Source organism: Anopheles coluzzii, chromosome 3, assembly GCF_943734685.1.
Source record: "Anopheles coluzzii chromosome 3, AcolN3, whole genome shotgun sequence".
NCBI lineage: Eukaryota > Metazoa > Arthropoda > Insecta > Diptera > Culicidae > Anopheles > Anopheles coluzzii.
The window spans coordinates 15,117,620-15,128,064 of NC_064671.1; the positions used below are offsets into that span (position 1 = coordinate 15,117,620).

The following is a 10,445-nucleotide window of genomic DNA, read 5'->3' on the forward strand; positions in this document are numbered from 1 at the left end:
AACCTTAACAGAAATATCGAGCGAACTCATCATCACAACGACACCCTTAGCTACATACATGTGAACATTACGATTGAATTCCATTTCCCTTGATTCGCTCATTAAAATGTAAATGAAAAGTGTTCAGTTCGCTGTGGGTGTCTTCGATGAACTTTTGTAATTAACTTTTTCCCAATGTAAAACACTGACGCCTTGTTTACGCTTTGCACACGCAGCGCAGCGGTACTGCGCATAAAAATTACAAATGTAAATGAGATGAAGAAAAGTCTGTTTATTAAAGTGAAACGTTCCTAAATGGATGTTGCTTGTTGCCAACGTTAATCATTTATATGTAAGTACAATACTATATCTGCTGTGACATACTTAGACACGTTATATACATCGAAGGTAGTTTATTTACAACTTTAAAAAATGGTCTTAAGAGTATGGCCGAATTGACGGTAGACTTGATTTCTGTTGAATTTTCCCTTTGATAATATGATCTCTAATGGCTTCTAACGTAAAATTAAGAGCAATCTTCAAATTTCAAACACTGTTTTACATTCCTAAAATGTAAAATACAAAATTTTCCTTGTATTAGTTATGTTGACTGCTATCATTTAGACATCAGCAAATTATTCTTTTTTTTTTCAATTCTAATACCAATTTCAAGTTATCACTTAAAACGCATCCCCCTAATGTATCGAACCGGTTTGAAATGATCAAACATAAGTTTTGGCTAAAAGCGTTCAAGTAACAAAAAAACCCTGTTCTAGCTGCAAGTAAATGTTAACACCCGAAGACACTTGCAGCTAGCAGATGAAATTGTTTTCCAACTCCACTTGAAATTCCCAATCCGAGGATTCCCTGCCTCTATCTTGGAAAATCGCACCCAAACTCGAATGCTCGATGAATTATAGAACAGCGTTCGATTCGCAACCATTCGTCCTTTTTCCGCCGGCAGCAGCGAGAAGATGCAAGCAAGCGATAAAGCACCCGTAAATTGCACCGTCACAGTGTAAACTCAATCGAAATGAAATATATTGAGCACTGCGATGAGATAAATGAAATGTAATATAAGTGGGAAAATTGCAATCAAGTGCAGCAGGGAAAGCAAGAGGAGCGAGGACACCGCCGAGGTAACCATTTTGGAAGCGCGTTCCTTCACTTGAAGCACAAAAGATACACGCAAGTCGTAAGCGGATAGTTTGAAGGGGAGAGCGCGGGTGAAAAACCAACATTCAAAAGCCAAATGGGAAAGGGCTTTGTTTTGCAAGCAGCGGGAATGCGAAAACGGGGAACTACAAAAACGGATTCTTGTGAGAAAACCCCGGAAATGGCACCTAAAAATTTATCGGATGACAATGATCAAACGTACCGAAATGTCGGGACCAGGGAAGTGCTGCATTGTTGCAAGATTGCTGCATCCGATGCAACGGTGTGCTGAAATTACAAAAGCACCCGTGGAGTATCGTCCAAGTGCGACGAAGGAACAGTGGTTCAATAGTATATGTGTGAAGGGGCATAGGGTTATTGTATTTTGAATCATATTATTTTCAAAAATGCAGTTTTGTTAGCATATGTAGGTGTCATAACGGTGTTGGCCGTTTATTATATTTTTAACTATGTTTTATAACTATGTAAAGCTTACTGGATGCATTTTGGACAGCTTTTGTCTGTTTGAAGAGTAAGTTTCTTCTGCTTTATTTGACTGTAATGACATAAAAAGAATATGTTTTCCGTATGTTTTCCGAAAAAGCATACTAAATCTTTGCCTCTACTTAATAATAACCCTTTTTTTTAATTATCAAATAAAATTACCAAAAAAAATTATCAAATATTATACACTGATTGTAAAATTGAGGATTTTCTATGAATAATGTTTACATGCGCATGTCTACATGCTGGTAGTTTTTTCACATAAAACCCCTATTTTTGGAAGAAAAAGTGAGTAATATTTCACAAACATAACGATAAAACGTATAAAAAGCATTGCTTTCAATAGAATAACTTTCAAAATCGTGCTTGAAGTTGCAAAACAATGCAAAAGGCCACTGAAAAAACACCGTGAGCGTTTGAAAACTTGCATAGCTCCTGTGAAAATAGCATCGGTGCGGTGAAACAACCGCTTTTGAGAGTTGAATTAAATCTTCACCCGTATAAACAACCCAAAAAGTAAATCAATAAGAAGCAGGCATTTTTCAACATATTTCTATTTTAATTAAGAAATAGCTGCATGAAAATGTAAAACATGTTTTATAACATTCCGAATTTAAACAAAATGGGATGTCATACCTTGAAAAAGCAGGCAAAATACACTCTGTTCATGGCTGTTCAAAGATAACTTTTGTTCCATACATTCCGGCAGCAGGACACCTGTCGCCCCATTGTGCTTCTGCTTTCTTTTCTGTGTGTGAGTGTTTAAAGAAACGATGAGAACTACTTGATCTGTTTTATTATTTTCGGCTCGCCACTCAACACACTGCGAACCGGGTCGAAATCGGCGAAAGCCTCCCAATACATTCGACATGCTTTCTCCCCTTCAGGCACCAAGGGCCCCCTGTATCGAGTGCCTTAGCGCACTCCACCGATTTCGCGCCCCGCAATCGCCATCGCACCAAGTCTATCAAGTATGTGCCCATCGTACAGTGCTTTCATTCCATTACCATCCCATCCCATCCTCCCAATCACAGCGCAACAAGATAAAAAGGAGAAGAAGAAATTCCATAAATTGTCTTGGGCGCACAGTGTCATTTCCGGAAGTGGAGAATCGAACGAAATTGCCGAATATGTTCTGTTCCTGGGGATTGAGTTTCGAGCACGGGGCACTTCAGTCGGGTCCAGCACTATTACATTGGCTGTGTGTTTTTGTCTTCTTATTTCTATTCAAACCCCACGGTGGCACGGGAAGACGGGTGGTGTGCCCCAAAACGTGGACCACGAACTCTGTCGAGGGATTATTGCACAATCGCAATCGCAAGCACTGCTGGATCACTTACAGCCCGGAAGTGTCTAGTTTGTGCCCGGGGATCATCTTTTGAGAGCATGGGGCCCAATGTGTTCCAAGATATTGCCGGTGCCTTCACCTTTACCAGCGCTCGTTTTTATGAAGGGAAAACGGGAAAAAGGACAGTCAGAGGGGCTAGTGTTTTACCGTTCGATGGGCTTTCTATTGAATTATGTGACCGGAAAGGCAAGCAAAGAACAATTGGGCACATTCCACACCTTTTTACGATGAAACCCAGCCCGGCTCAGCCCGCCACCCTCTTGCTGCCAGGGTTCCGGATGCCGATCGCTGATTAAAGGACACTGTGGCTGTATGATGAAACAGCCGAAAAGATACAACAAAATTGACACATAAAAACTTGTGCCTGGTTTCGGTGCCGTGCTTAGGACTATGCCAGTACAGGCACGTTCACACCTTTGCACCGCCACACCGTGACGCACCCTGCCTGTACGGTCCAACCAGCTAAAGATAATGCCAACGTTTCCTATGGGCCGACCTCTAGCCCTCGGTTCGATAGTTATCACGCATCAAATTTATGTGACCACACTTCAGCACACACCCACAGGCATGCATACGACGCCTAAAGTTACACCTTAGGTCCAACCTCGACATACGTGGCACACACGTGTTCGACACACTACTCGTTATCGGTTTCTCGGGAGGACTTTGGGCCCCGGGTCAGGATATAGGATTAACCTCTAACGACGACAGCGTTAGTACCAAAGATTGAGGGAACCCAAGCTGCCCCTCTCCCATCCAGCCCAAAAACTGTGGTTTGATGCTAGTTTATGATATAATGATAAGATGGGGAAGGATACAATCTTAACCCCAACCTTTCACCCACGGCTAATCAAAGTGATGGGAAAATTCGGTCCAATAATGCGAGAAACATCGAAAGACATCGACAACAATAGGAATGGGTCTTAAATTCAAGCTTAAGGCCGATTTAATGCAACTAAATCGGCTGGGTAGTGGCAATCCCGGCGGCTAAAGTGCAACCTTAAAGCAGGATGAATTAGCGGGTGTACCATTTGTATCATTGACTAATCCTACATTATTCGCACTAAGTCTGGTTAATAGCGCTATCTTACAATATAGAACAGAATAAGTTAGTTTAATGGCGAAAACATGTTTTGAAGTTATCCATTGTCATACATGAAATAAATTTCAAGTGGTTTGAATCTCTCTTTAATTGTTTCCTTTAACTGTACATGATTGAAAAATAATGTCTTTTTTGCAAGCATTTCGAAGAATTTATGGCATATATAGTACACTTTACAAGCCATAGACCTTTTAGAGCGATGAGTATGTTTAGTGCTCAAGTTTCAGCAAAACAAATGAAAACAATCGGATTAAGTGACAAAAAGATATATATAAATTATTTGTCAAATAATATGATAAAATGAAAAACATCTAAAAACATGAAAAATAAAATCTTAAAAAATTCAACTAAAAAATTCTAAAATTCAGCTATAAGTACTGAATAAAACTGTCATGTTAAGAAATATGATTGTACTGGTTCATTATTCTATAATTAAGATAACAAATTCTTAATAGTAAAACATAACTTAAACCAAGATTTAAGGAACATTACAAAAATCATCTCAGTAATCATCGGCTTAATTATATTAAAAATGACACTGCTCAAAAATTAAACAAAGTTTTTTTTTACAATTTTTACGAATTTTCTAAAGAATAAACATAAACTGACAAAATATGATATAATAAGGCAAGGCCTTATTATATGATATAATAAGGCACTAATAGATCTTTTTAATGACATATTTTTAATGGCCCTTTGCATGGTTTAAGTTAGAAAAATAAACTTTTAGACGAACGATATTTATCATCCAAGTAGTATTTTATTGTGTCCTACCATATTGAATTTTAACAGTTGGGTGCAAACAAGGCTAAAATTCAAAATTGATTTGTTTTCCATGTCTCGTTTTTAATGAGCTTAATGATACCTTTGACACCACGTTTAAAGGCATGGTGCTGCAAATTTGGGGTTTGACGTGGCTCTATATGGAATGTTGACATGATTTCAGCCACCAATTGTCAAACTCCATATAAAAAACCTGTATCGTTAAAGGTCCTTCAAAGAGGCGAATCAGCTAGACCTCAAAGTTTTTTTTTATAAAAATAAGATTAACAAACTAAAAAAGGCCCCACAGTCAGAAAAGGAAATAATAAAACACTTTTTTCTTCATGTTAAAATAAATGTTTCTAAATGTAAAAAGTTTTATTATCATGATCCAAACATGCAGTGAGACTCTCATCAACAATTAAGAAAGAAAAAGGATTAAAAACTATTTTAAAAGTAATTAAAACGCATACGAATTGATTAGAGCTTCCACGCCAAGTAAAAGTTCATTCTAATGAAGCCATTCCACTTCACTTCCTCACATGGAACCGAAGCTGCTTTCTCAACAGATCCAGCACCATCTTGCGCTTGTACGCCTCGTTCGCCTCTCGGAACAGTGTTTTCCTGTTTTTGCGTGCCTCCTTTTCTGCCTCCTTCAGTACATCAAGCGGCAGTAGATCCAGCTCGGAAAGAAGATCCTTCAAATGGTTACAGGATATGTTCATAAAGATTCAGTTTCTATACTTCTACAAGCATCTTTACTTACCATTATGTGTTGATGTATAGCGGACAGCTTATCCTTGGCAGCTATTTCAACGATCTCAACCTGCCGGTGCTGCAGCTTGCGTACAAACAGATACAGCTGACCGACGGCGGATATTGTAATGCGCATCACTTTACTGTAGATTGTAAAATAAAATTGCAGAACATAAAAAAAAAACAATGTTCCACACTGTTCAAACTCAACCACTTACTTGAAAACCGTCATTTTCAGTGGTTCTCCCATCAGATTGTAGAACTCAGTGCGCAACGTTTCATTCTTGCTCTGTATCGACTCCACCTTCGCCCCGTACAGATTGAGCAGATCGTGATGGTTGGTGAAGTAACGGGGGAACTGCTCCAGCACCTCCTTGTAGTGATAGTCAATCTTGCTAAACACCATCAGCTTCTGGTTGTACTTGTTTATCAGATCGATCGTGCGCAGGTTCAGCTGTGCCAGACCACGCTGCAGCAGCGCCACATCCGGCTCGCAACCCGGCAAGCGCTCCAGCTCGGGGAACGTTTTTTCCACATAGAATGCCGCTATTTCCGTTCCAATATTTCTACCCTCGGTGCGTATAAACAGGGATTTACAATTCCTGATCGCTTCCAACACCTGAGGAAAGATAGAAGATATGAATTTTTGGGGTTTAGTTCCGCCCCGGCAGTGAAAGATGCTTTATGCCGTACCGTGTACAACGATCCATCCGGTGCTCGATGGAAGAAATCATTCGCCAGGCGCCATTGAGAATCCATCAGCAAGTAATAGTAATTCTGGGAATTCGGAACAAACAGCAAACAATTACACACCCAATTCTCGAAAACCTTAAACTTTGACAGCAACTCTTCGGACTGGGGGAGAGGATCTCTCGACTCCCAAAAGTTTCCTCAAGCAGGTTGTTTCAATTAATCTGAACAATCACTTGCCGCTCGCCAGCCCTAGCAGTATACTAGAACAAACAACCGTAATTGTCCCACCTTCACGTCTTTCCAGCTCCGAAAACAAGGTGGAGAGAGGTAAAACAAATCCATCAACTAACATCAACACTCCAACGGACGGCCCAAACACTAGCGAGAATCAAAAGTATTTTAAGCGGGCAGTGCTTTCGGGTTTTCCCGGAAGTTACTCGCAGGAATTCTCTTTTTGCGATACGTTTGCCCATCAAAGCTGCCCCGGGGCGGAGTGGATGAAATCACCTCCAGTTTACCTGCATTTCCTCTGCCTTACCCTAATTTGCATAACCTTAGTCCAGCGCTGCTCCAGCAGCAGTATACGCTCCGTAATGGTATCCATCTTGTTTTGACGATTCTGAAGCAGCGTCCGCAGGCGGACCGTTTCCTGCGTTGCTTCCTTTTCCTGGTCAATGGCTGCAACCAGCTTCGAGTATGCTTCTTCCTTCCAAACTTTGAACAGCGGTCTTATGCGCTGGAAAAGGTCGTTGAACGTACGTTCAGCAGCAGCACGAGGTTCGGTCGTTCCGGTGGCAGAGACGATGCAGGGACGGCAACCGGACCGGCAAAAGGAAACCGAATTTCAAAGTAATAACCAAACTTTACCCCGTTCGTTTGCTTCGTTTTTCGTTCAACAACAACGTCCATCGTGCGTTCCACTACCCCGTACCTTGCAAAAGTTTTTAATCCAATTCGCATACTGACGCTCGAGCGATTGCCGGGCCCGGCGCTGCAACAGATTCTCCTCGATGAAATACTTCAGAAACACCTTGCGCCGCTGGTCGCGCATGTTGAGGATGTCCGTTTTCGGGCAGAACTTACGCACCCGGGGCCGGTAGCGCAGCTCGTGGATGTAGTAGTTGTCCCATTCGGTGGCGAGCCGGCTGTAGTACTTCGTTTTCGCGCCAAGCTGTTCCTCCTCGAACTCGGGCGCGTTAACCTGCAGCCGTTGGCGTATGTCGGGTCGGGAACGCATCAGGCTGGTGTAATACTTGGAGCGTTGTTTGTCTAAACAGGTGGAAGCAGATTGACGGTGAGTAAAGTTGTTGTTTTAGAAAAACATTAAAAAATCAAGAAAGGTGTTCTAACATAAAATGTAAATTAAATAGACTAATGAGTATTTCAGCCAAACTTTTAACAATTATCTTTATGACACAAAAAGATGATTTTAAGACCTGTAGCAGAATTTAGGTCAAGTGTGTCTCCTTTAGCATTTCATGTCGGAAGCGTACTCATTAAAACCCGTCTATCAAAAACCGATTTATATCTTATAACCATTTTATACCTATTTTCTCACCGTATATAAGTAGTAACTAAAAAAACTTGATTTCATTAAGCATCACACTTCAAACCTTTTAGTCTCTCTCTCTATCTCTAATCGATTTCTAATCGACGATTTATGATCAGTTTTAGATGAAACAATTATTTGATTTTTATAACCGATTTACCTCCAACAACATGTTGAACAGTGTTACTAAAGTCGACAAAAACTATATACTCACATCGCTTAAAGTCCCGCATTTTGTCGTAAAACTCCGGATCGATGTAAAACGCTCCCTTCCGGGTGTCATTCTTCGACAGGCTCTTGAACCGATTCGGCGGAAAGCGAAGCTCCAGCTTCTCCACCACCGGTTTCGGCTCCTCCACCCGCAGCCCTTGCAGTTTCGCCTTCTTCCTGCTCGTTTCCGACAGATTATCTTCCGAGGCCGTTTCGCACGCCTTAAAATCCTGAAAGCTAGTCATACGCCGCTCCAACCCCTCGTCGTACATCCGGCGAAACTGCTGTGACTTCTGCTCGATGAAGCGATAGTATCGCTGCCGCTGCTCACTCACCACTTTCACCGGTTCTGGCTCGTCCACCTTCGAACCTTTACACTCTGTCCGCGACCGTCCACTGCTGGAACCACGGGAAGAGCTCGCACCGCCCCCCTCATAGTGCTTACCCTTCTTCCGGCGCCGACCCGCTCGCATGTTCTCGAGCGACCGATCGTACAGCAGCATGGTGATGCGCTTCAGCCGGTTCTTCTGCAGCCAGCGGCTGCGCAGCCGGTCCTTGCGCTTCTTCTTCTGCCGCTTTATCGTCGGGATGGGGAAGTAGGGCGTCCGCAGGAAGGAAAGGATCTTGACCTCCTCCATCTGGTCCTCGTCCTCGGAGGAGTCGCTGCTTTTCGGACACAACGGAATCCTCATGTGAGACAGGCGGGTATCGATTAGGTTACGCTCACCTTCCTTCTTGGTGTCCATCTCGCGGTACGACCGCACCAGCAGGCTCAGCGGGATGCCGAACTTGGTTTCGTTCTCCAGCAGCGGATCCTGCACCGGCAGCTGCGTGAACGGCCCGTACATGTGGCCCTCCACGTGCGGGATCTTGGTCGCGCGGCGCACCTTCGTCACGCGCCGCCCCTCGTTCGAGATGTACTCGTGCGAGCGGGTGTCCACCGAGGAGCACAGTTCCGATTCCAGCGTTTCGCGTTCGCGCTTCATCATCGCGATGTTGTTGCGGTTGCGAAAGTTGTACCGCTCGCGCATTGCCCAATCGCGGAACGAAACGTTCTGACCGGCGGACGGTCGATCGTCTTCCAGCAGGATCTTGTCCAACCGCTTGATCATCTCGCGGTAATCATCGTTCGTCATCTTCTTGCGCACTGTACAGCGCAACACGTCCGACTGGTCGGACGGTGTGGAGTGCTCGATATTGCCCGCCGTTTGCAATTCGTCCGTCATTTTCTTGATAAACTCGGTCACGTTTTGTGCCTTGCGCCGCTGGTCACCTCGATGCCGGCAGAGGTTCACATTGCGCAAATCTTCCGTCAACGTTTCCAGTATGCGGTTGGACGTACGCATCCTCATCAGCTTCTGCACGGTCGAGAACCGTTGCGGGTGCAGCTTGGAGCGATAGTTGGGCTTCTTGCTGCCGAGACCACCCATAAAGTTAACCTCATTCGGGGGCTTATTGTAGGGGATTTCATAGTTGTGATTTTGGTAGGGTAAGTTCGATGACACTTCCTCCCGGTTCCAGACGAAATTTTTCGTTCCCTGTTAACAGTATCGTTGTTAATACGTAAATAGTTTCGTACAAATTCCGTCCAACTCAAGTCTTACCTGCAGCACAGAACGATGGCTTGATGTGCTGGGATTGGTTCCCGGGAGGAGCGAACTGGCACTTTTCCGCGTGGACATCTTGATGAACGTTTCGTAACTGAGCTGTGACCGTTTCCGGGCATACCTTTGCAGTGTATTTGCAGGAATTTTAACCCCACTTTCGCAAACAAACACGTTGCTAAGTGAGTGTTGAATACTCCGTTGTTTACACTGCGCGCACAGAGGACCGCCTAACCATGCCAACGGTGCATCGGTTTATTTATTCACCCATAATAAAGGACTATTTTGCAATCGTTATGTTTTTCTGGTATGCATGCTGATGCATCCAAATCTCTGTTGATGTTACAGATGTAGAGTAAAAATCATTCCTTAAATACCTAAAAAAGTGCACCTTTAGATCTGTTTTGTAATGTTCATCCAATGTGCTAGGTTTCCTGAGTTATGTCTTGACTGTGTGCACGATTCTTTAGCCGTTTTTCGATTATTGTCTCCGTTCAAATCTCTTTTCAGCTCTTCTTCTAAAACTATGTCATATCTTATTGTTCCAAGTAAAGTACAATATGAATGTTTGCCTATAATCCGCCATGCAGTACATGTTCAATTCAATTCATTACCACAAAGCTGGATAGTCAAATCCTTGCTACGGGGAGAAGGTCCATTATTCTAGGTTTGAACCCATGGCGGGCATGTTATTGGGTCATACGAGTTGACGAAAGTATCACGTGACCTCCCCGGGAATGTTAGTTTCTATTACATTCAAAACCTGTTAATTATGGCAATATT

At 43.1% G+C, this 10,445-nt stretch overlaps 1 protein-coding gene across 1 annotated transcript; it reads right to left on the minus strand.

Annotated features, from left to right (window-relative positions):
• Nucleotides 1-5,374: 5,374 nt before the first annotated feature.
• Nucleotides 5,375-10,007, minus strand: LOC120959920 (uncharacterized). The gene is made up of 8 exons (XM_040383691.2): nt 9,663-10,007; nt 8,063-9,596; nt 7,231-7,568; nt 6,838-7,035; nt 6,300-6,383; nt 5,825-6,225; nt 5,617-5,749; nt 5,375-5,548 (listed from the first exon to the last, which is right to left on the minus strand). Exons 1-8 carry the CDS (start codon nt 9,738-9,740, stop codon nt 5,381-5,383), a joined length of 2,934 nt encoding a protein of 977 aa, XP_040239625.2. The 5' UTR covers nt 9,741-10,007; the 3' UTR covers nt 5,375-5,380.
• Between the last annotated feature and the right edge of the window lie 438 nt (nt 10,008-10,445).

Excerpts from the sequence above, each read along its gene's own strand:
- LOC120959920 (XM_040383691.2), bottom strand. The coding sequence starts at position 9,740 with ATGTCCACGCGGAAAAGTGCCAGTTCGCTCCTCCCGGGAACCAATCCC. Across the intron at positions 6,226-6,299 it reads CGGATGGATCGTTGTACACG|GTGTTGGAAGCGATCAGGAA; the intron begins GTACGGCATAAA and ends ATCTTTCCTCAG. Across the intron at positions 5,750-5,824 it reads CTGAAAATGACGGTTTTCAA|TAAAGTGATGCGCATTACAA; the intron begins GTAAGTGGTTGA and ends TACAATCTACAG.